At 49.1% G+C, this 26,243-nt stretch overlaps 1 protein-coding gene across 4 annotated transcripts in view; it reads right to left on the bottom strand.

Annotated features, from left to right (window-relative positions):
• Positions 1-25,234, bottom strand: part of EPHX1 (epoxide hydrolase 1) — a 37,220-nt gene extending 11,986 nt beyond the window's left edge. The window contains exons 1-4 of one of the 4 annotated variants that reach the window (XM_043923048.1): positions 8,229-8,374; positions 7,185-7,328; positions 5,157-5,344; positions 2,603-2,783 (exon numbers count right to left, since the gene is read on the bottom strand). In XM_043923048.1, coding sequence (XP_043778983.1) covers positions 2,603-2,783; positions 5,157-5,339 — 364 coding nt within the window. In that variant the 5' untranslated portion in view covers positions 5,340-5,344; positions 7,185-7,328; positions 8,229-8,374. Of the gene's footprint in view, positions 1-2,602; positions 2,784-5,156; positions 5,345-7,184; positions 7,329-8,031; positions 8,170-8,228; positions 8,379-25,081 lie in introns of those variants that run through there. The other 3 variants (XM_043923046.1, XM_043923047.1, XM_043923049.1) reach the window with 3 other exon arrangements.
• Between the last annotated feature and the right edge of the window lie 1,009 nt (positions 25,235-26,243).

Raw genomic sequence — 26,243 nt, 5'->3', positions numbered from 1 at the left:
TATTTAACAGAAGCAGATGCTGTCCCTGGGAAGGGACGAGAGGGAGACTGTGTCTCCTTCTGCACTTTTCAAATTTTAAATACTGAAATTTTAAAAACTAAAAAAAGAAAAAAAAGTTAAAATTTGCCCTACGGGTCCTCCTTCTCTTCGCGGTGAGATGCTCTCCTGGTCGCCCGATGGATCTGTGGTGCCTGTAGGATCTCTGTGCCCAGGTGCTGGGTCAGAACTGAGGAGACAAATTGGGTTCAGAGGGCAGCCACGAGCTTGGTGAGGGGAGAGCGCAGTGGGGAGTGGTTGGTCACAGCCGAGGGCCAGTGCCGAAATAGTGGCCACAGGTGAAGGAGGAGGGGACAGGCCGGGAGACCAGACAGCTGGGTTCCAGCCCTGAACCTCCACTTCCCTGTGACTCAGGAGACTCCCTGCTCCCGCTGGGAGGTGCTGGGCTCCCTGGAGGCCTCTGTGCACACACGTGTGTGTGTGTGTGCGCACGCGCGCACACAAGGCACTTTGGTTGTGTCTGACTTTTTGCAACCCTATGGCTGTAGCCTGCCAGGCTTCTCTGTCCATGAGATTCTCCAGGCAAGAATACTGGAGTGGGTTGCCATGCCCTCCTCCAGGGGATCTTCCTGACCCAGGGATCAAACCCGAGTCTCTTATGCCTCCTGCATTGGCAGGTGGATTCTTTATCACTAGTACCACCTGGGAAGCCCCCAAATCCCCTGCATGTCTCAGACTCTCTGAGAACAAAGACTGATCTGTAGCAGGACGTCCCGGACATGGCCTGGAGTCAGAAGCTCATCACAGAACAGGGAAGTGGCGGGGACAAGAAGGCCGAATAAGGAGGCTAGTGGGGATGAGGAGAGAACGTCCAGGAAAGGTCACAGATTGAGCCATGAGCAGCCGGGAGCATAAGGGTCAGTGCGGGAGCAGAAAGGACCCTGAAAAGGCCTAAACGTGAGGGAGGAGGATGGTAGCAGAGAGAGTGAAAAGGGAGGTCCTCTTGGGCAAATTTCAGGCCAGGGAGCCAGGAACAGAGACATACTGACACACACACACATACATACAATACATATGCGAGCAGTTAGAATTTTCAATTTATATGTATTCCTGGGGTGGAAAATTAGGAACCTGGGCAATTTCGACCCTTTTCACCCTTGGGAAGGTAAATTTAACTTCTCCGAATATTTTTTTTTAAAGATAAACTTATATGGTACAACTGCTATGGAAAACAGTATTATAGTTCCCTCTAATATTAAGCATAGAATTACTAGTTGACTCAGCAACTTCACTTCTGGGCATATACCCAAAGAACAGAAAACAGGAACATAAATAGATATTTGTACATTCATAATCACAGCAATATTTTTCACAATAGCTAAAAAGCAGAAGCAACCGAAGTGTCCACTGATGGATAACAATGTGTGCCATTATTCAAAATGTACCATTATTCAGCCTTAGGAAATTCTGACACATGTTACAATACGGATGAACCTTGAGGACATTATGCTAAGTGCAATAAGCCAGTAAAAAGGAGAAATATCATATGATTCCATTCATACAAGGTCCTTAGATTCAGAATTCATATTTAAGTTTACAGAGACAGGAAGCAGAATGGTAGTTTCCAGAAGTTAGGGAGAGGGAGAGAAACATGAGTTAGAGTTGAATGACAGAGTTTCAGTTTTTGCAAAATAAAAAAAGTTCTGAAGATAGATGGAGGTGCTGGCTGGATAACAATATAAAAGCACTTAATCCACTGTGACTTATGTACACTTAATGCTTTCAATGGTCAACTTTATGTTATGTGTATTTTACTATGTGTGTATGCTCAGTTGAGTCTGGCTCTTTGTGACCCTATGGACAATAGCGTTCCAGGCTCCTCTGTCCATGGGATTTCCAGGCAAGAATACCAGAGTGGGTTGCCATTTCCCACTCCAGGGGAATATTTTACTATAATTAAAAACAAATAGATAAATTTGTACAAATTAACAGCATGAGCTTGATTTTCTTAAACATTTCTATATCTGATTCTAAATCTGTGTTGGGCTAAAAAAATACTTTTCCACTATGGAAACTAATATCCCAAATTAATTTAGGTTACCTTTCCAAGAACATTCTGAAGCTAGCTTCTCTTCCAGGTGAAGTTGGGTGACAACCTATGATACTGTTTGGACAGGAGGTCTAAAGCTGCAGAGACCAGACAGTTTTTATTTGAACCTTGACTGACAGCTTGAGCACCCTTGAGCAGTCACAATATCATAGACTCCAAAGCCTCAAGGAGGGGCTGAGTTGACTGAGGCCATGCCCAGATCTAGGTCTCATCTCCATCCTCTCAAAGATTGTTCCATCATTTAACTGAATTGTGCATTTCTTTGGTTTTTAATTTGTTTATGTTTTCCCATTTAGCTCAAAAGACCATTGGACTTGTTGGGAGTTTGCATTAATTTTGCATCCGAGTGGGGTTATATCTTCCAAATACATCTCATTGACCAATAATCGAATTCTGGGTCTCCCAGCTTTCTCTAAGTCCCAGCCTTATTTAAGTGTCTATGAAGGTCGTTTCTGTCATACACATCCCTCTCTAGCTGGTGCTTTGAAAACATACCTTCAATCTTAGTCTTGAAGTGAGGGTATTTGTTGAGAATCTCCACCTGCTTCCTCCAGTCAAATTCATTCCTCCAGTAGGAGATGATTTTCTTCAAATAGTTGGAGTTGAAACCATAGTGGAAACGACTGTCCTCCAAAGGTGAAGTTAAACGGACCCTGTCGATCCTCTGATGTAAGTCCTGGAGCAAAATGTGAGACCCCAAGGAGAGAAGGTGAGTGCCGCAGAGCACAAGAGAAAGTTTGTTTCCAGAAGGCAGAGAAAACCCTGCAGCCACCAGACCCCCTGCTACAGTAAAGGCAAAGCAAAGTTTCACCAGACGGGGTGAGGAGGCCCCTGGCCTGCAGACTCGTGCTCTGGGTCGTCAGGTTTATCCCAGAAGAAAGCTCCTGGCTTCCCAATGGTGGCTGTTCCCCAAACATACGTTTTTCACTTTCAACTTCAGATTACATCTCATTTTTATTTTTAAATGTATGAACAAAATGCGTCTTTAATTTCTTGAGGCTTATATTCAGCAAGGGATGCTTCCCAGGTGGCTCAGTGGTAAAGAATCTGACTGCCAATGCAGGAGACGCAGGAGATGAGGATTTGATCCCTGGGTTGGGAAGATCCCCTGGAGGAAGAAATAGCAACCCACTCCAGTATTATTGCTTGGAAAATCCCATGGACAGAGGAGCCTGGTCGGCTATCATCCCTGGGGTCACAAAGGGTGGGACACAGCTCAGCGACGAAGCACACAGCACACAGACGGCAGGGGGTGGCCAACGTCTTTGTTTTTGTTTTCATTTGGTCAACTTTTTTCAAAAGGGCCAGATCATAAGTAGCTTAGGTTTTCTGAGCTGCAGCTAACCTACTCAGTTCTTACAGGATGGAAAAAGTCGTAGATGGTACGTGGACAAATGGAAGTGACTGTGTTCCAATAAAACTTTACTTATGGGCACTGAAATTTGAATGCCAGGTAATTTCCATGTTACAAAGTATTATTCTTCTTTTGATTTTTTTCCCAACCATTTAAAGGTGTAAAAATTATTCTTAGCATGGGAGCTGTACAAAAGCAGGTGGCAGACTATTAATCATAAAATATATAACCAACAAGGACCTACACTACAGCACAGGGAACTCTATTCAATACTCTGTAATAACCTGTATGGAAAAGTGATAGTTGCTCAGTTGTGTCTGACTCTTTGCAACCCCATGGACTATACAGTCAATGGAATTCTCCAGGCCAGAATACTGGAGTGGGTAGCCTTTCCATTCTCCAGGGGATCTTCCCATCCCAGGGATCGAACCCAGGTCTCCCACATTGCAGGCAGGTTCCAATTTGAAAAAGAATGGATATATGTAATATTTATAACTGATTCATTTTGCTGTACATCTGAAACTAATACAGCATTGTAAATCAACTATACTCCAATGTAAAATAAAAATTAAATTTTAAAAAGAAGGTAGCAGAATAGGTTTGCTGACTCTGATACACAGTGTTAAGTGATACACTATATGTGAGTATGTGTGTGTTAGTCACTTAGTTATTTATGTCTGACTCTTTGTGACCCGATGGACTGTAGCCCACCAGGCTCCTCTGTCCATGGGACTCTCCAGGCAAGAACACTGCAGTGGGTTGCCATTTCCTTCTCCAGGGGATCTTCCCAGGGATCAAACCCGGGTCTCCTGCATTGCAAGGGGGATTCTTCACTGTCTGCTCCTCTTCTCAACTGCTGGACGAGAAGCTCTTTGAGGGAAGGCTCTCTCTCTTCTTCCAAGTACTCGGCACTAGGTCTGCACACAGTAGGTGCTCCCATACCCACAGAATGAAAGAAACAATGGGGAGGGATGTCCCAGGTCCACCCACCCTCCCGGTCCTGTTCAAGCCTTGCTTAGCCCACTCCAGGGTCACACCTATCCCCGTGATTCCAGCCGTGTGCACAGGATGGGGCCCAGGCTTTGGCATTAGACAGATCTGAGTCTAAATCCTCCAGCTTATTATCTCAGTCACTTGTGCATCAACTGCTTTGCCTCTCTAAGCTTCAGTTTCTACATGACCGCAGTCACTGCACATGATCACGAGGGGCTAAAGACACAGCAGGTGCCTGGCCACAGCTGGCCCTGAGCCAGGTTCTCTGTGCTGCTGCAGTTTATGTCACCACAGGCTTGTTTTCACTCATGATCTCCACCCAGGCTCCAAGAAGGGCCTCACTTCTGCCTTCAAGCTCATTCCCAGGGTTTCAGGTGGGGCACAGAGGAGGCAGAAACAGCTGCTCTCTGTGACCCTTAATGCAGGTAGCTGGATTCAGCTGGCATTCCTTTCCTCGTGCGGGCACTGCTGGGCCTTAAGAACCGGGAACGTGGAGACAGAGGAGGGGGAAGGCGCAGAAGGGATGGGTGGGCAGAGTAGGTGAGTCCAGTGGGAGAAAAGCAGGCAGAAAACAGCCCTAGAGGGACCACTTCGGAAGACCCTCCTTGGTGCCAGGGCTAGCCTGAGGCCCAACCCCAGATGGGGCCTCCCCGCCCTCACCGCCCTCCCCTCTGCTCAGCCACCGGGAAAGAGGTGCCTTACGTTGATCTCCTCATCTGATGTTTCCACCTTGAATGGGCGGATGCTCTTATCCTCCTCAGCTGTGGGCCTCACCCCAGGCCCCCACCATCCATCTTCAAGGGGCAAAGTCTCCTCCTTGCCCTTGGAGACAAACCAGTAGATGACAAAGCCCAGCACTGAGGCGAGGAGTATTTCCAGCCACATGACTCCTGCAAAAGCAACAGCCCATCAACAACAGTCTGCCAGATAGCCCTTGACCTCTGGCTGGAAATGCCAGAATCCTGACTTCTTTCCCACCCAACCCTCGATTTTGTGTACTTTTGACATGAAAAAAATATCAGCATTTGTTGTTGTTTAGTTGCTAAGTCCTGTCCAATTCCTGCCACCCCATGGACTGCAGCCCGCCAGGCCCCTCTGTCCATGGGATTTTCCAGACAAGAATACTGGAGAGGGTTGCCTTTTCCTTCTCCAGGGGACCTTCCGACTCAGGGATCAAACCGAGATCTCCTGCACTGGCAGGCGGATTCTTCACTGGTGAGCCACCAGGGAAGCCCAACATAAGCATAGTATGGAAAAATTGGAAAACAATAGGGAAAGCCACAAAAATCACCATAATCCTACCAAGCTATGGAATTCATTAATCAGATTTAGAAAAGATGAAGCTGGGTTGGCGTCTGCATAGCCTTGGGTGGTGGGCTCTGCATGTCTGAGGCCTCGTGGTTCTCTGAGGGGTCTCTTCCTCCAGACACTTCTGAGAAGCTTCTCTCCACTGTTGTGACGTCCCCTCCCTCACAGGACGAGCAGGGACATCTCTGAGCAATGGGCTCAGGAGAGGAGATGGAGTCATGCTTGCCCCTTGCTGTCTCTCCCTGAGAGGGGCCTCTCCTCAGGGTGTACATACAGGGCAAGGGGGGAGGTCTGAAGAGTTGGGAGTTTAAGTGCATCCGAGGTTGGTGGAGTGTTCAGTGGCCCAAATGTGGCCATATATCTCAGCTGGTTGTCAACAGTTTTATTGTGATTTAATTCACATACCATGTAATCTAGTGGTTTTCAGTATATTCACAGATACATGCAACCATATTCACAATTCTAGAACATTTTCATCACAACAAAAAGGAACCCTGTACCCTTTAACTATTACTGGCACTTGTCCCCCACACCACCCCGGCCCTAAGCAGCCACTAATCTACCTTCTGTCTACAGACTTGCCTATTACATTTCACATAAATTCAGATGTTTTAATCATTTGTCTGACTCCCCTACTTTTTTCGCAAAAGGGGAAGAAAGAAGAGCTTAGTGCCTGCAAACCAATACCAGGTGGACAATGGCTCGGCATTATTATCTAGCTATTCATTTTGCACATTTCCAAGGAAGTAACCCCCCTCCCCTGAAGGTTCACAGTCAGAGAAATGTGCGTGAATATGGGCGCCATCCTCAGGCCAGAGACCTCGGCAGAGCTACCTCCCAGGCCCAGCCCAACTCTCCCCTGGAAACCTGGGGCAGGGGGAGGATGCCGCTAGCAAACCCACCCCAGTGTGCCCTCGATCCACTGCTGGGGGCTTGCCAAGGCCCTGCGGTTTGCTCTGCCAAGAAAACATGCACAGGCTTCTCCCACTTCCCACAAAGAGATGCTCTGTCTCTGCCAGGGAAACCCCTCCCCTTTGAGAAGAGCCAGCTGCTAGTCTTTGTGGTATTCGAAGGCAGGGGCTGTGAGGTGCTGGGGAGCGTGTGGGAAAAGACAGAAAGCAGAGAGCAGAGCTGCCCTTGGCAGCAGGAAGAGACAGACATGGTTCACCTGTCGGGTGGGTCACAACGTAAGAGTCTGGAGCTGGGAAGACAAGAACTGTGTCTATCCTAGCCCCTGCCCTGACCACAGTGCCCAGCATAATGTCTGGCACAGAAAGGCACTTTGCCAGTATGTGTGCGATCAACATATACAGTGGATGCAAATAAGATGTTGCAGGATGTTGTCAAGGGAGCTGCAGTCATAATGAACAAGAGGGGTTAACTTTATTCTCCCAAGTGAATGATACACATCACCCTCCTTACCTGACTTCAGCACAGAGAGGTCAAGAGCATGGTTGCCATTTTCCACTGGGTTATAAATGCCCTACTGTCCCTTTTCTGTGTTGAATTATCCCAGGGCTTTCACTTGTCCATGTGAACTCTGAGTTCTCATCCTCTGAGCAGCTCCTTGGGAAGCAGCCAGGGAAACAGAGTTATGAAATACTGCACCCAGATCCATGCTAGGGGCCTGCAGTTGCCACCTTCACCCTCTACTGCCTTTTAACAATTGCTGGGTGCTACCAACCTAGCAGATCTGATATGTGTGCAGACAGTTATCTCCCCTGGACTTCGACAACAAACAGAACCATGAGCTACAGTGTTGAAATGATCAATATTCAAGCACTGTATCTAAACTCTGGGGACCTGGACAAGGGGCACCATGATGGGCCATGCTGGCTTGCACCGTAATTAAGATAATAAGAATATTAGTTCTTGGTTCAAGGATGGTGCTTTAGTGCTATTGATCTCAGATTACAAAGCAAGCTTTACTGCAGTGTGTTAATTTGCCACCTATTAACTACCCTTTTCACTTTCACGCATTGGAGAAGGAAATGGCAACCCACTCCAGTGGTCTTGCCTGGAGAATCCCAGGGACAGGGGAGCCTGGTGGGCTGACGTCTATGGGGTCACACAGAGTCGGACACGACTGAAGTGACTTAGCAGCAGCAACTACCCTTTATTTATTAGCAGGTATTAAATGCACATGAAGCAAGGCGCTCAAGGTTAGCCCGGTGTAACAGGTATTGACTGTCTGCTGGTGGGTTTTCAAGGGATGTGATAAACCATGGCCCATGCAAATCCACCCACTAAGGAGCCAAATTTCACTGACCTTTCTTTATCACTTAAGGTAAGAACCAGGGCAGGCAAGGGACTGGCCCCAAATCACATCGCACTTTGGAGGATTAGAATCTGTCGTCAAAGCATTCATTCCCGGTCTGTCGCTGGGTATGTTGCTCCTGCCTCCCCGACCTACCCACCCCATCTTATTTCCTCTCAGCATCTGTTTCCAGCCTCAAGCCTGCATACCTGCCCTTTGGGTCCCAGTCAGAGCACAGGCGAGCCACGACTGCACGGGAGGCCTCTCTCAGGTCAGAATATTTTTCCCCCCAAATTAGATAATAATAAACAAGCTCTTCCCCTTCCCCGTTCACTGGAGCTGCGGGTCCATAAGGAAAGAGGTGGTTGGTCCGAGAACTCCGAGAAGAGGCGGGACCTCTGAGTCAGACCAATCAGAGCTCAGCCCCTCCATCCTTAGGCTTAACTCCGCCCCCACGCTCTCAGGCCAGTCAGTGAAAGCCTAGACAGACGCTCACCGCCGGGGACGTGGAGGGTCTCGGAGTCCCGCGGCGGCTTTCAGACCTCCGGATCTCCCTGCTTAGGGCTGCTGCTTTATTTAGAGTATGAGGAAAGTGGAAGTCTGAGGCTCAGGAGAGACGGCGCCACTCTGCCTGCCCAATTCCTTGCACAAAGTAGGCGATGGCGTGGAGCCAGCTGATGGCTCTTCTCCCAAGAGCGGACTCTTTGGGGTTGGGCCGGTTGAAGCAACATCGCCCACAAGGGGGAAGAGCACTGTTCACCGGGAAATCCAAGGCCAACTGCACTCTGGCTGTCGCAGCCTAGGGTGGGGGAGGGGGTGGCTCCAGGCAGGTGGCACAGCTCCCTACTCCAACCCCCTATCCCCACCTCCAGGGGAAGAGAGGGGCTGCATCAGCCCAGCTTCTCTGGGCCGGCCAGTCGCTAGTTTGGAGCCATTGAACAGCCGAGCTGAAGAGGAACTCAGCAACCCGAGTCCAGCCCCTTTACTTCATAGCTGGGGAAACTGAGTCCAGAGGTGGCCATAACTCACCCAAAGCCATGAGGCCAGGGAGCAGCACATCCGGAAAAAAAAAAGGAGAAAAGGACCACTGCACTCCTGCGCTCTATTGTAACTGGTGCAGGGCAAGGTTTCTCCACCTTGGCACAATTGACATTTTGGATCAGATAATTCTTAGTGAAGAGTGAAAGTGAAGTCACTCAGTCGTGTCCGACTCTTTGCGACTCCATGAACTGTCAGCTACCAGGCTCCTCTGTCCGTGGAGTTTTTCAGGCAAGAGTACTGGAGTGGGTTGCCATTTCCTTCTCCAGGAGATCCAGGGATAGAACCCGGGTCTCCCGCATTGCAGGCAGATGCTTTACCATCTGAGCCACAGCCTGTGCAATGTAACAGCATCTCTGGCCTCTAGCCAGTAATACCACCTCCTTCCCAATGTGGGATGACATTACATGTCTCCAGATATTGCCAAGTGTTCCCTGGGGGAGAAATTGCCCTCAATAGAGTGGAGAACCCACACTGCAGGTCAGTGATTCAACTTTATCATGTGTTGGATCATCTGAGGAGCTTGTTGAACAATTCAAGGGATCTGGGGTATGGCCAGAGAATCTACATTTCTAACTAATTCCCAAGCAGTGCTGCTGCCTATGGTCCATGGACCACACTTTGAGAACCCCTGGATTCTAGACTGGATTATAAACTCGAAGAAGGCTGGCCATCTGTCTTGCTCCCCAAGGTATTCCAGTGAACACTGAACCCAGTTCTGGCAGATACAGGAATCTCACCAACAGTTACTGAATAAACACTTGGGTCTGACCAAGGTAGGAGGGACTGTGACCCTTCTACAGAATCAAGAAGCAAAGAGAAAATATCGTCTTGAAGGTAACAGGTGAGCATCGCAGAGCCTCTCTCTGTGCACAGACTGGTAAACTGGTCCCATGCAGAAAGCTGGATCCAAGTACCCTCCTGTTATGGAGGAAGGGTGGAACCATGACTCCACATCCACAGAGTCCAAGATCCCAGAAGAACTAAATGTAAACTAAATGTGACAGCTCCAGAGGACCCTGCTGCCCCCCAGCCAGACCCGTGAAAGTCTCAGCAGCCCAACTCTCATGTTTTACCAACTTTATTTTCCTGGTGGGGAGAAATTCCATAACCTCTCCTTCTTACAGTCTGCAACTATGGGGGCAGTGGGACCTCGGAAAGCTTGGAAAGAAGCTGGGGCAATGCTGGCATACTGTCCAAGTCACCTTCCTTGCAGGAGTCTTTCCTGTCTTCCCCCAGCCTCCAGCTTCTGTTTCTTCTGTCCCCTCCAAGTCAGTGCAAACACATGCTTGAAGCTGGGGGGTTTGGGGTTTCAGGCCCACTTCTGGCTGGTGGGCCTCAGTCTGACAACTGGACACAGATAAGACATTGACCTTGAAGGTGGAAGGGTAGGTGGAGGGTCCCATCAAAACTGGAATTGAGGTAACAGTCCTAGAGAGAAACTAGGATGAATTAAAATGGAACAGGAGGGACTTCCCTGGTGGTCCAGTGGTTAAGAATCCATCTTGCAATGCAGGGAACAAAGGTTCAATCCTTGGTTGTGGAACTAAGATCCTACATGCCTCGGAGCAACTAAGCCACAGTTACTGAGCCTATGTGTTATGGAGCTCACACCCCACAACTAGAGAAGTGGTGCACAGCAACAGAAGATCCTGAGTGCTACAACTAAGACCTGATGCAGCCAGAGAAATAAATATAAAAAAATAATAAAAATTGTTAATCACTATAAAAACATGTAACAAGAGACTCAAACAGTCACTCTGGAAGCCTGTTTAGCAGATCGACTAAAACTGGGCGGATACCAACTCTATGACTCAGCAATTCACTCCTAAGTATAGATCCAACCAAAATGTGTCCACGTGTTCACATGTTTACCAAAAATCACAACCTAGAATGTTCATAGCCACATGATCCAGGTCTGACCTGTAGAAGCCAAAACTGGAAATAATCCAAATGTCCTCCCACTGCAATTAATGGTCTATTGATACAATGGAACACCCTACAAGGAGAACAAATAATCTATAATTACACACAGTGGCATGGATCTGTCCCACAAACAGCACTGGGCCAAAGATGCCAGACACAAAAGAGAACTCACCATATGACTCTGTTTGTATAGAGGACAAAAACAAGCAAAACTGATCTATAATAAGAGACTTCAGCACGGTGCTTTTCTTTGGACTCAAGCACTATATTGTAAACTCTCCACTGAGTGCAGTGTATAGACAGGTCTAGAAAAGAAAGGCTTGAAGAGCAAGACTTGGGCAACTGCACTGATGCAATTCAGCGGGTGATCCTGCCGTCGTGTCCAACTCTTGCGACCTCATGGACTGTAGCCCGCCAGGCTCCTCTGTCCAAAGGATTTCCCAGGCAAGAATACTGGTAGGGTTGCTATTTCCTTCTCCAGGGAATCTTCCCAATCTAGGGTGACTGAGGACTCACCCCCAGGATGCCCTCTAATGAGTCTGGGGTGGCCATGGTCAGAGGCCTCCCCATAGCCTATATGCCACCCCTCAACTGTGGCACCCCAACCCAAGCTTTCTTTACTCAGTAAGACTAACTGACTCAGAAATCAGCCACTGGTAGCTTGATTCCTGGAAGAAGGTGGGACATTAGAGGGCAGACCTAGTCACTGGGTCCCTGGAAACGAAGTGTCGCTCAGTCCCACCATAACATAAGGAAAATGCAAACAACTTGCGAGTTTGGGGAGGCCCAGTGGCCCACTTTGGTGCTCCTATTTGAGGAGCCAGCCTGACTTTCTTGCAGAACCTTCATTCCACGGGAACCCCCTTGCCTCCAACAGCAACTCAGACTACCTTTAAGAACTGGAACATTTGGGAGTTTACAATAAGGGATCTTCTAGCATGCTTCCTTGTCTGAGTAATTCAAAGTCCAGCTCTGCCATTTACCAGTTGAAGGGCTTTGGCCAACTTCCCAAACCACCCTGAGCATCTGTGATGGTGGTGGTTTAGTTGCTAAGTCGTGTCCAACTCTTGCGACCTCATGGACTGTAGCCTGCCAGGCTCCTCTGTCCAAAGGATTTCCCAGGCAAGAATACTGGTGGGGTTGCTATTTCCTTCTCCAAGGAATCTTCCCAATCCAGGGATCGAACCCAGGTCTCCTGCATATTGCAGGTGGTCTCCTGCATTACAGGTGGATTCTTTACCAACTGAGTCACCATCTGTGGTCTCATCTGTAAAATGGGGATAGTGTCAACTTCACAGGCTCAAAGCAGGTACTCCACAAATGTGTGCTTTTATCACTACGTGGAATTTTCATGCCTCAAGAGACCCCAGAGGACCCCTGTCCCTACCCCTGTTAGACGACAGGCCTAGGACCCTGCTAAAGACTTGCATAAGCAGACTGGGAGTAGGAGAGTGCATGGCATGGTCATCTACTGGCCTCCTCTCACCGAAGACAAACTTGAAGGTTAAGGAAAGTGCAAGGTTATATACCGCTTGGCTACTAGTGTTTTGCAATAGATGTCTCTGGAGGGTAGTCCCCATTCTTTTCTGTTCTGAGAAGTTACATTAGGGTGTAGAATTCTGTTTACTAAGGCTTCCTGTTTCCAAGGAAAGCTATATTTATCTCATCTGTGTGGTCAGCTCCTGCTGGTGTAGAAAATAGTCTATCCACATAAAAACATCAATATTTAGGAAATACTATGAAAAATTCAGAAGTAATACAACACGAAATGAGAGTCTCTGCTTTATTAGGCTAGCATCTGAAATTGGAGGTTAATTCATCTACTCCAAAGCTTCCAAAAATATATTTAATCTAATAGGTTGTTGTTTTGTTTTGCTTGTAATGCACTTTTCCAGAATACTGGCAAAATACTTTGCTTAAAGAATTGGGGAAGTGAGGAGCCTTTCAGAATGAAAACATTTTTTTTTTTTTTTCCTGGAGTCACAGTACCCTTCCTTAAAAAATGATTAGTTGGTCTCAAAAGGAAAATGGAGTTTTTGTTGCAAAGCAGCCAGATATTTTTAAAGACACAATAACTGGAAGATGGTGGTCATTTAGTTCTAAGATGTTGAACTTGGAGGGAAATCTAAACAATTGACTACCCTGATAAGAAACGGGATTGTATGCAACTTAAGTCCCCAAATTCTGTACCAAAGCTTTGAGCATGAGCTTATGAAACTTGGGAAAAAATCAGGAATTAGTTCAAGTTGAAACAGTTAATTGCGCAATATCGTGATCTTTACCCCTAAAATATACAAACAGAGCAATTTATTATTTCATTTTTCTTTTGTTCTTCTGGGTTTGACTTGCAAAGGACAATTTTAAATATAGGAGGTCAAGTAAAAGCGGTGCTTAGTTCTCTTTAGCGTTGTTAAAAGTAAACTCAGGCTAAGAATTTCACTTAATGTAAAGTATTTCTGTTATGCTTGGGGCAGAAACACCAGTTTTAAAACAAACAGTTCACTATGAGATTGATGCTAAAAGTCAAAAGAAAACTCTGTTTGCAATTGGAATGTATAAAGTATCAAGAAGTCATTTTGCTCTTTTAAAGAAAATGAGAGAGCTGGATTGGTGCCTTGGAAAAGCAAGTATGGGTCAAAGGGCGGTTTGGCAAACACTGCCTGTGATGATGAGCTGGCTTCTTTGCAGGCATAAGGAACAAGACACAGTCTTGTGCCTGCTGAAGTTCATACTCTAGAAGGGCAAACAAATGAACAAATAACATCCCTCAAATGATAGATACAATAATATCTACACAGATGGAAGAGAAGTGTACAAAGGTAAGAGTGGTAAGCCTGCCACAAATGTTTCATGGAGTATGGGGGTCATTGAATAGGGTTTTTAGGGATGTATAGGAGTTTACCAGACAGAAAATAATGGTGGAATGGAGATACATCAAGGGAGAAAAGAGAGCATGGGCAAGGACTTCCCTGGTAGTCCAGTGACTAAGACTCTGCATTCCTAATGCAGGGGGCCCAGGTTCATTCCCTGGTCAGGGGACTAAATCCCACATACTGCAACTCAATCCTGCGTGCCACAACTAAGACCCAGTGAGGATAAATAAACAAATTCACTGGGCATTTAAAAATCCACAAGTGAAAAAAGAGAGAGAGCATGTGCAAAGACATGAAAGTAAGAAAGTGCATGGAATATAAGCAAAGATTCACAATAATCTACATCCATGTTCAGTGTAAGAGTTGATTACAAGCTTTGGAGTGCAGTCATTTAATTTCTTCCTATATTAACTGAAAGGAGTCCCTATCTTATCTCTTTTATAAATTGTCACTTCATCATGATGAAGTTGACTCAGGAGTTTTAACTTCGAAATCGTGTTTGCAATTCAGAGGACTCTGCTGTGAATTAGATCCCAAGGGGATCAAGGAAAGGAAATACACTTGGGAGGTAAGTCTTTCATGGTTGCGTGAGAAAAAGGTGGCCAAGGCAGGAGATTACTCAAACCCAGCATTCCACCCCAGTTGCCCTTAGTGATTTGGCTGCTCCAGCAGACATGCTCCCAGATTGAGATATTGTGGCAGACTGCCAGCTATGTTTTCCTCTTCCTTCTCAGCGTTGGAAGTTTTATGTTAGTCAGAGAAGCCCAGCTAAACGCTACATTTCTTGGCTCTCGGTATGACAGGGTGATTAGGTGCTGACAAAGAGCTGGAAGTGTGTTTGAGGCAGAGCCATCTGTGATCTAGACAGAACCTTCGTGTGAATTAGGAAAAGACATCCATTCCTCAAAATACTGTCAGAAAATGAACCTAATATACTGCTTTTGTTACAGGACACCTCACTGCCATCTGCTAGAAAGCACTTGGAAATAAAAATACAAATCCATGATGATGATGATATGAATGGTTTCCTTGTCCAGTGAACAACCTGCACAAGGGTACTGGTCTTGTATGTGTGTGGAAGACTATGTAGAGAGCTCTGACTCAGCTGGAAAGCTGCACATTCTGCCCTTCCCCTTCTTTTTCATGCTTCCTGGGACACAGACATGATGGCTGGACTCCAGTAGCCATTTTGGAACATGAAGTGATCTTGAGGATGGAAATCAGAGAAGATGGGGAAAGATGGAAGGATCTTGCATTCATCATGGAACCACCAGTCCAGCTCTGGACTACTTACTTCCAAACTTCCTTTGTATAACAGAAAAATAAACTTCTATATTGTCTGAGCTGTTGTTATTTTGAGTTTTCTATTACATAAAGCCTAAAGTAATCCTAACTGATTGAGAAAGTCAGGGGGAAAAGAAAATATATCAAGTCCTCCAGGGCACATACTCTTAAGAACAAATGCTCAGTTTTCAAAATTTTCAATGCTATATACAATCTCAATGCTATAGAACATGATAAATAAACACTTTCCTGCTGCCCCAGTCACAGAAAGGTATGTTCTCAAAAGACAGACACAACACAGTAGGTGGCTCCTCAAAGTGGTGTTGTCAAGAATGGGGCCATCATTCTTGAGAACAGAAAAGGATATTGTCCCACTTGACTCCAACTATGCAGACTCTTCTTTAAATAAAAACCTGGGTGAGAAGCAATTTTGTAATACCTGTCAAGATGTAAGATACAAATGACCTTTGACTCAGCAATTCTAGTTCTAGGAATTTCTGCCTCCAAAATACTGAATTTACCTTTAAGTAAAATGCCGTATGTAGAAAAATATTCACTACAGCTTTTTTTTTTTTTTTTGGTAAAAGCAGGAGACCGAAACAATATAAATACTCCATCTTCCGGGACTGTGAAATGGTCTGTGACATTCATACAGTGAATATGTGCAGAAGGTAAATCTATATGCTAAAATGAAAAGATCTCCATGATAGGTAAGTGAAAAAAGTAGGGTACAAAAAAGTGTGTACGATTACTGGGTGACATTGGTGTGGACCAAAGGACACACAGAGTCATGTGGAGACCGTCAGAGTTCATGCAGACCCTGGCAACAGTGGCCTCCGGCAAGGAGGAAACAAACTTTCACTGAATAGACTTCTGTATGTCGAAAAAATCTTTTTTACCACATGCCTGAACTATCTGCCCCCAAATAAAATAATGATGCATTTCCTAAAGTATAGAAGACCACAAGAGCGACCCTTCCCTGTGATCCTGCTCCAAGAGTAAGTCAGACGCCTCACAGCACTAGAGCTGCACAAACTCGCTGGTGTGACTTCCCAGTGGCCAAGAAGCCCTTGAGACAAAGGTGAATCTGGAAACCTGGAAACCCACCGGCATCTGAGAGCTGGGGGCCTGGCAAGCATATGAAATGGGGTAAAGAAATCTGCCTGGGCTGTGGGAGACCTGCTGTCCAAACGGGACTCCTTTCTGTGCACGCAGTTCCCACTGCCGCCTCTGGACAGAGGACACACACTTGAATCTCCAACCCAGACCTGCTCTGAGCAACAGACTCAGGCACCCACCTGCCAACTTGACAGTTCCTCAATGTCTCAAAGCCTCCTCCAATGCATCTGAGTTGCACTTGTCTCCTGAAACTTTGTCTTCTTCTGTGGTTCCCTCTCCCTGTAGCTGGAAGTACCCACTTCTAACTGCCAAAACCCCAGGCGATGGCCTTGAAACCCCCCATCCTCCATTTCATCCACATCCAATCTATAGGCGACTTCCGGAAGCTCCACCTCCCAATTATACCACAAATCCACCTCCACCACCGCCAGCCCGCCCGTGTGCCCAGGTGGTGCCCCTCTCTCCCTGGACTACAGCTGGGTCCACTCACCCCTGCTCTGCCTCCTCCAGTGTGCCCTGCGGCCAGAGCGATCTTCCGGAAACCCAAATCTGACCCCATCATGCCCCTGTTAAAACTCCTAAATAGCTTCCTGCTACTTTGGGGACAAAACTGGAAAGAAAACTGGAAAAGGTCACTTATCATTCCAATCCCAAATGATGCCAAAGAATGTTCAAACTACTGCACAATTGCACTCATTTCATATGCTGGTAAGGTCATGCTCAAAATCCTCCAAGCTAGGCTTCAGCTGGGCTTCCCTGGTGGCCCAGCTGGTAAAGAATCTGCCTGCAATGCAGGAGACCTGGGTTTGATCCCTGGGTTGGGAAGGGAAAAGGGAAGAGGGAGAAGGGAAAGGCTACCCACTCCAGTATTCTGGCCTGGAGAATCCCATGGACTGTATAGTCCACAGGGTCGCAAAAGAGTTGACAAGACTCTTTCACTTTTGGAAGCGACTTTTCACTTTTGGGCTTCAACAGTACATTAACCAAGACTCTCACTTTTTGGAGCGACTTTTCACTTTTGGGCTTCAACGTTACATTAACCAAGAGCTTCCAGACGTACAAGCTGGGTTTAGAAAAGGAAGAGGAACTAGAGATCAAATTGCCAACATCCAGTGGATCATGGAAAAAGCAAGAGAATTCCAGAAAAATATCTACTTCTGCTTCATTGATTACACTAAAGTTTTGGACTGTATGGATCACATCAAACTGTGGAAAATTCTGAAAGAGATGGGACTACTAGACCACCTTATCTGCCTCCTGAGAAACCTGTATGCAGGTCAAGAAGCAACAGTTAGAACTGGACATGGAACAACGGACTGGTTCCAAACTGGGAAAGGAGTACGTCAAGGCTATGTTGTCACCCTGCTTATTTAACTTCTATGCAGCATACATGGTGAGAAATGCCGGGCTGGATGCAGCACAAGCTGGAATCAAGATTGAGATCTAGAGGGTGAGGATCAGCCTCAGGATCCTGGCGATCACGGTGGGGAGGGGCACAGCCTGAACTGGGAGACTCTCCTTCCTCAAATCAGGCAGGTGGCGAGAACCTCGCAATTAGAAAATGCTCCCTAAACTATAGAAAGCTACCAGCTAACTCGAAGTCAGCGCTCACCATGTACCTGGCCCTCGGCCAGATGCCCCAATGTCCTTCACAAGAAGAGGCCGAGAAGGTGGCCACAGCCCTGAGCCTGTGGAGAAGGCCCAGCTCTGGCCTCCATGTGGGAGTTCCTCTCTCCACCCTAAGCCCCAGTGTCCTTCACAAGAAGAGCCCGAGAAGGTTGGCCACAGCCCTGAGCCTGTGGAGAAGGCCCAGCTCTGGCCTCCATGTGGGAATTCCTCACTCCACCCTGTGGTCCTAAGTCTTCCTGACAGGGATTCAGACATGAGAACCACACGCTCCTTCTGGGAGAAGCCAGCCACTGGCCAACAATGGCGTGGCAGAGGGGTACGCTGTGGGCCCCCAGACTCCGGGCCAGAGAAAGGTGGGGCTGGGGGTCTGTGTGCCTCAGCAGGCTTGGCCCCTCCCCACCCTACCCAGCCTTGCTCCTCTGTGGGGGGAGGCACAGCCTGCAGAATGGGGATAACAGACAGCCTCCCCTCCACCTCAGGCTGGCCTGCCAACACAAACCACGAACGTTCTTCCTCAAATGCAGGCCGACAGATGGCCACATCTGGGGCTCCCAGGGCTCCCCAACCACGACACCCGATGTGGCAGAGAGCACTCAGGCCCAGGGTAGGTGGGGGAAAGCCCTGGGTGCAGGTGCCTCCCCGACTCTGCACAGCCCAGCGCGTGACCAGACTGTCCACTCACAGCCCTCTCCCTGAGCCCCAGTGGCCGGCAGGGCCTCAGGTGGACGGGGTCCATGGGTTAGGTCATCTGGGCTGGGCTGATTAGAATCCTCTGCAGTAGGGTGAGGACTGTGTTTATCTCCCTGAAAGACCTGGAGCCAAAACTGGGAGAGCAGCCTGGAGCCGGCATCTGGGAGAAAGGAAAAAGTAGTTTATAGGCAAAAACAAAGGGATGTAAAAAAGTATAAACAGTGTGGGGGGCAGCCTTCTGATGGGGAAGCCCCTGTTCTGGGTCCTGAGGGAAGGAAGACACATCCCCGTCTGCCCTGGAGAGTCACCCTGCCCTCTGTCCCCAGCTATACATGCATACACACACCTGAATAGATAGAAAGGAAGAATACAATTAGTGACCACGGATCCGATGAAAATCACGGAGTAGGGTGCCAGCTCGGCTGGTGGTCAGGTACTAATGGCCTGCTTTGAATCCTGGCTCTACCACTTGCCAGCCATAGGCCAGGTAACCTTAGGCCAGTGACTTCATTCCTCCATGCCTCAGTCTCCCCGTCTGCAAGATGGGCAGAATAAAGTACATCTCCTACTGAGTGAACAAAGTGGTCACACAGGGAATTTTTGACTGTGAAAAAAAGAGGGCATTCACTTTTTGTTTTTCAATCCTGGGAACACTAAGGTAGGGGAGACAGACCTAGGCTGAAGCTGAGGGAACCTTCCCTGAGGAAGTGCTACCTGCACAAAGGTGGGAAGTTAAGGAGGTTTCTCTGTGAGAGGGAAGAGCAGGGGGCTCCAGGGTGGATATGTTGTTTAATCACTCAGTCATGTCCGACTCTTGTGGACTATAGACCGCCAGGTTCTTCGGTCCATGGAATTGTCCCAGCAAGAATACCAGAGTGGGCTTCTTTCCATTTCCTTCTCCAGGGGATATTCCTGGACCAGAGATTGAAGCCGTGTCTCCTGCATTGGCAGGAGGATTCAGCCTGGGATAAGGAGGGGGCAGCCTCAGTATCTGACAGGAAAGTCTGGAATGGTGAAGGGGGGCCATGTGGTGGGCTGGCTGGCCCAGAGCACCTCAGGGAGGGGACAGCAACCTCCACAGATTTTAAATACCCCTGGAGCAGGGGTGGCCACAAACTCATTCACTCAACCTTCAGCCAATACTTTTAGTTAAACAACACAAGTGGGGAGCAGGCTCTCTCTCTACCCCACAGGGTGCACACACTCACGCTCAGGGAGTTTTATTTGAACCCTTTCCATCTCACGTCTGCCAATTAAAATAAGACCTGTCAAGTTGTCCGTTGGTTCCAAATCACCAAAGGAAAAACCCAAGTGGAACACAGTTCACTGCCTATGAGGAAAAAGCATTACCTTCCTGGAATTTCAATACGTGGCATTTTCTATTTGAAGAGAGAAAGACTTCTATTCAGGAGATAATAGGTGTGGGCCATATAATACACCTGTTGGATTTCCTTCCCACCATTCACCACACTCTCTCCCTTCCTCCCATCCCCAGGGTGGCTTTCTCAGCAGTGTGCTCCGGGTCTGGGCGCTTCCTCAGTAGTGTGTAACACGATAGCACTGTAGGCTGGGCCACAGCGCGGTCACCTGAGCTGGCTCTCTTATCTAAAATGCACAGAAAGGCGTCCCTGTGCTCACGTACTGCAGCCCTAAGGACTCAGGTCGGAGTTTAGAGGAATATTCTGCATTGCTGCTGTCTTGGTGGGGTCAGTCTGCTTGTGGAAATGTCTAGGTTGCAAAAAGAAATACAAAAGCTAAAAATACTTCTGGTGTTCAACCAAAGGTTGAGCAGGCAACTCGGAAATTAAGATGTTCCACCTTGACAGTATCACCGTGACCCTGAGACCTGCCTGTGGGAAGGGGGCACATAACCGGGTGAGGGCAGGGGGCCACCTCTCCACAGCTGGCGACCAGGCTGCTCTCCTGCCTTCTCACAGGGACAGCCTGGTTCACAGGGAGAAAACTGGAAAGCGGGAAAGGCCATCCATTTCCCTCCAAAGAGCTGGTAAGAGAGTCAGACTTCCCTGAGCCCTTGGCACTCATGGGGTTAATCATGGAGTTTGGCGCTGGAACCTGTTTCTCTTATTTTCCAAAATGTCCAAGTCTCTCCACTTCTGACAAGAGTGATACAACAGGAAAGCCGCACCCAGTATCGCAAAGGTCACTCATTCCGCAGGAAAAGCCAAGCCCCAGGTTGAGCTGCTGGTGGACATTCCGAGGTGGTGGTCCTCGGGGAAGGGTGAGGCACAGGCCCAGCCAGCGAGGAGCGCAGTAGGGGGTCTCTGAGCCGGAGTCACCTGGCCTCCTGCTCACTCCTGATCAGCTTCCCATTGCCCTCACGGCTCACACTGCAGACCACAGCCCAGCTAGAGCCAGCCCAATGGGCCCATAGGGGGTAAGGGGGTGCTCAGAACCCTTCCAGAACATCACTATGCATCTGGGTGCCACCACCTCCCTGGACGAAGCCCAAAGAAGCCCTGGGCTGGGCCATAGGGGTAGGAAGACTCTAAGCACAACATCTCATGTTCTACAATAACCCCGAGAAGTAAGTCATGTTAATAGTTTTTGTTTTTCTGTTTTGAAGAGATTTAAAAATTAAGCTTCAACAAGTTAAATAGTTTGTCCAAGTTAACCCAGCTTGTAAGTGCCAAAACTGCATTTTAATGCAGTCTGTTTATGAATCTTCCCAAATGTTAAAGGCAGCCAAAACGCCTGCTCCTGACTTAGGACAAGCCCCATGGTCTCCGTTTGTGGGTTAGCTACAGAATCCTCCGGAAAGTCCTTAAACTCCCCAAACAGAAGAGTATTTTTTTTCCCCATAATGCAATCACTTTCAGTCGGGCGATGGAGAGCCTAGCAGATGTGGCTTTGTAGTAGCTGGACCGTGCCCTCAACTGGGTCCTTGTGACAAGTGTCCACTGCCTGACAGCAAAGCCAAGACACAGACAATGGGGTCCAGTGGACAGGAAGACTCCCCTGAAGGTCCTGGAGCCTGCCTGGAGATAAGCTCTCCGGCTAGACTTTAGAGAGTGAAAATAGCTGCTCTCTGGTGACAAAGGATAAACCACCCTTAGGAATGTAAACAGTTATTTCTTCAGTATCCATGGGGGACTGGTTCCAGGACCTCCAAATACCAAAATCCATGGATGCTCAGGTCCCTTATATAGTCAGCCCACTGTCTTGGCAGATTCCATATCCATGGCCTCAAAACCCAGGGTTACAGAGGGCTGGCTATATACCCTTGATGCCAAGAGACTGTTTCAGTTTGAACTTGGTTTGTATAATTGCCTGTTCAGTAATACAGTGTGCAAGGGCAGGACTGTACAGCTATCTTCTTGGCAAGGGAGCGTCCAGCACTCCCCACTCAGGGAGGGAGGTGGAGGCGACTGGCTCCCTGGCAAAGCTTCGGTTCCCTCTAGGACGAACTTCTGGGGTGCCTTCTCCCTGCTGCAACTCCCCTACCTGATCACAAGCCCCCGGATCCTCTGCTCCTAGAGTTCAGGTCAAGAGCTACCCATAGGCAGCCCACAGGTAACCCACAGGGCCAGCTGGGCTGGGAAGTGATCCTTCTGCCTTAACCCTTGGCCCTCAACCTCTGCCTGGGGTTTTGTCCCGGGCCCACACCCCGGGCCTGGCCCTTCACTCCATTTGACACTGCCCCCAGTGGATCTGGCATAGGCTGCAGGTCCACCCCAGTCCCTCAAAGCTGACCATTCCCCACTAACCCATTTCCTTTTCTGAAGATCCCTTTGGATTCTTATGCACAGAATCATCACATAATAGAGTTGTAAGAAGCTTTGCAGATTATAAAGTCCAACCTCATTTCATGGATGAGGTCCACAGAGGGGACCTGACTGGCACAGTAGAGACACCAGCCAGATCTTCTCTTCCACGGCACTGGATTACCTCTCAAAGGAAAAGATCACTCATGACGGGATGTAGGGTTTGATCAGAGGTGGGGTTTGAGCATGGGATCCTAGAGGCCCCTCAAGTCACCACAGGCTTGCTCTGTGCCCACTTCAGCCCAAGTGGGTCTGCACTGGGCTCTTTCTTTGGCAGCAGCGAGCAGCGCACACTTAGCCCTGCCTTGTTTTTTTAAACCCACTTGTGTTTCATATCTTTGAATATCTCAGCTCAAGGATGGAGAACTGGAACCTGGGCAGCCCCTCCCTTCTCATGTCTGGGCCAGGATAGGATGCTGGGAACAAAGTCAAGGTGCGAGTCCACAAAGACCAAGTCTGGGCATGTTGGGTTATGTCCATGGGTGGGTCACCGTGCAGTGATAACATAGGGGCTCCCTGTGACCTCCAGCTAATGCTGGATTTAGACCTCAGACACAAACAAGGACACCACAGGAGGGGGCTAGGGGAGGCATCCCACTTCTTCCAATGATCCGATGCCCTCTCGCTAAGGGTCCCTCTGCCCAAAGAGCCCCCAGTACGTCATGTCCCACAGACCTCCCACTCCTGTAAGTCTGTACCAGCCACGGTGCTTAAGGCATAGCTTGGGAGGCAGGTGGGATCACACAGGGAGCATGTGGGTTGGAGCAGATGGTGTTGAAGTTCATCCTGGCTGCCTTGCTGATCAGTTATTTTCCATGGAAGACTTTCTTTTTCTTGGAACTGGAGGTGGGGGAGCCTCTTGTTCTCAGGCTGGGCCAGTTCAGTTTATCCAGTAGATCACTCACACCAAAGGACGCAGGTGGCAGCTTGGCCCACACTCAGCAGACAGACATAAAGTTCACCCGTGCCAGGCACATGCCGGGCATGGGGCCTTTGCACGTCCTTGACCCGGTCTACCATCACTCCAGAGAGCAGCCTGCCACTCCCTCATTCCACCTCCCCCCCCACCCCCCACTTCTCCCTTCAGTGCTGTGTTTTTCTCCCCGGCACACATGGCTTTCTAACATACGTTATATTTTACAAATTTATCTTGCGTATTGTCCATCTTTCCCCCAACAAAACTAAAGACTCTATGAAGACATGGTCCCTGCTGAGCCCTCGTGGCCGGGGCAGAGCCTGCACACATGGTCAGTCCTCTGGATTTGCTCGGGAAACATGAGGAAGTCATCACAAAGCCCTTCTAGGTGTGGACATTTGGGAAAGAGAAACTGCTGAGCCTGCTCAGTGCTGTGCTAAGCCACTTCAGTCGTTTCTGACTCTTCGAGATCCTATGGACTGTAGCCCACCAGGCTCCTCTATCCATGAAACTCTCCAAGCAAGAATAGTGGAGTGAATTGCAATGCCCTTCTCCAGGGGATCTTCCCAACCTACGGATCGAACATACATCTCCTGCGTCCCCTGCACTGCAGGCAGATTCTTCACCCCTGATCCACCAGGGAAGCCCAGAGTTTCTTGCTAAATCAGACCTACTAGGGCTAGTGAAAGACCCCCACAAGGTCCTCAAGCCCCTACTCCCAGAAGGATGCAACCACCACACCAGAAGACAGTGTTAACTTTCCAGGCTGCGGCCGCTTCTTTTAAGTGTTAACTTTTAATGCTGAATTCAGAGGCGTCTGCAGAGTGTCACTAAAACAGGCATAAACCCCAATGTTCTCAACAATTTCCCGCAACAGCTCACATCCGATGTACCGGGTGCTGAGGTGCCGAATGCAGAGGTCCCCCCTCACCTTTCACTCCTGTTCTCTGTACAGAGCCCGCGGGGCGGGGACAGGGCTAAGAGAGGGCTGTCTGCCCATCCCCGCGTCAGGGGCCCACGCAGGCTCTGTGGAGCCTGAAGTTTATATAGTAGAGGAGAGTGAACGGGGTGGGAGGCGCGGCTTTAAAAGAAATCAAAATTAGAGTCACAACATCGTCAGAGCCCGCGCCCCGAAGGCTTCAGAAGGGCCGGGCAGGTGAGGGGCCAGAGGCTTAAGTTCCCCAGCATCCCTCCGGGGAGGGAGGCTTGCAGGAGTCTCGGGTCTCTGCTGCCCTTAGACTGGTCACATCCCTGGGCTCCTACTGCGCGGTGAACTCTCTTTCCCGGACCCACGTTTCCTCTCCTGGGCTCTGAGCTGGGCGGGGTTGGCCTTCTCTCCAGAGAGAAGAGCCGGGAGCGGGAGAGAAAAACTGGGACCGCGGTTAGAGATGGTGAGAGGACTTCTCAGCTAAAAGACTTGAGGTCGGTTTTAGGACTCCGGGAACAAAGTGCAGTTTCACTGCATGAGCCCGACGCCCCCTGGAAGCTGTACTCCCCGGGAGAGCCAGGCAAGGGGGGCCCCGCTGCGCTCCCCCGCCCGCCCGAGTCCTTTGGCAGAGTGCGTGCGGGCCTCTTCTCGGAATCCCGAGCGCCTGCGGACCGCACGCGGCGAGGCCTCGGTTGGGACCCAGCTGCGGGCGGCGGGGCAGGGGCGGCGGCGGAGGCCTGTGTGGAAGTCTCCCCAGAGCCCTGGCCATACGGCGCCCGCCGCCAGCGTCCCCCAGCCCTCGGGATCGCGTTGCGCCCCTGCACCCTGGGAGCGCCCGGGCCCCGGGAAACTGCGCACGACGCCCCGGAGCGCTTACGGTCGTCGGCTCCCTGGCTCCTGGGCTTGGCGGTCCCTCTGGCTCCGGCTCTCCGGGTTCCCCTGCTCCCGATCCGCGCGTTCCGTGACTACCCTGCGCTGACCCCGCCCGGGCTCGGCCCCCCAGCGGGCGGGCGGGGCCACCGGGGTTCAGTCCCGCTCCGCCCCTGTTACCTGGGCCACCCGGATGACTCTGCACCTTCCTAAGCCCGCCTCTGCTTTTGAAGAGGGCTCTCAAAGTGCGGCCCGCGGTCAGAAACGGTGCCGAAGTTCTCAGAAACTCACTGAATCGATAAACAAACAAACCCCAAGCTTAAGCCTTGTGTAACTTGTTTCATATTTTCACCAGTTCATTGTTATTGTATTTTACACGTGTGTTGTGTCCAGGACAAATTGGGAAATTTTAAAGCAAACAAACCTGTCTCCCCCCCCCCCCCCCATTTATTTTTATTAGTTGGAGGCTAATTACTTTACAATATTGTAGTGGTTTTTGTCATACACTGACATGAATCAGCCATGGAGTTACATGTATTCCCCATCCCGATCCCCCCTCCCACTTCCCTCTCTACCCAATCCCTCTGGGTCTTCCCAGTGCACCAGGCCCGAGCCCTTGTCTCACGCATCCAACCTGGGCTGGTGATCTACAAACCTGTCTTTCAACACACAGTCTGAGAAACACTAGTTTGAGTGAAATTTGAACCCGCATAAAGAGGTCTTCATGGTGAGGACTGAGATTTACTAAGTGGAGCTCCATGCCTGGAGGGTAGCTCGTTCCTGGCTAATAAAAACATTCAACTCAGTCCCCTCTCCAAACCTTTGCTTATGTAGTATACCTGGAAAGGATGCTCTCCTGCATCCAAATATGAAATCCTACTGTTCTTTAATCCCACACCTTCCTAGTGAAGCCTGATCTCATCCCTGCAGTCTCTGACATCTCTGTACTCCAAAACTTGCAGTCTGTGAGATTCCTCCATCCCTCACCAAATCTTTCAAACAGAAGCCATTACCAAGGGACTCAAATTTGTTACACTTCAAACTCAGTGATGATGAAAACATCCTAAAATCAGATATTGGTGATGACTGCTGCTGCTGCTGCTAAGTTGCTCAGTCGTGTCCGACTCTGTGCGACCCCATGGACTTCAGCCTGCCAGGCTCCTCCGCCC

Source organism: Cervus elaphus, chromosome 14, assembly GCF_910594005.1.
Source record: "Cervus elaphus chromosome 14, mCerEla1.1, whole genome shotgun sequence".
NCBI classification, from domain to species: Eukaryota; Metazoa; Chordata; class Mammalia; order Artiodactyla; family Cervidae; genus Cervus; species Cervus elaphus.
Note: the sequence above shows the minus strand (reverse complement) of the source record. Positions and strands in the feature narration are given on the sequence as shown.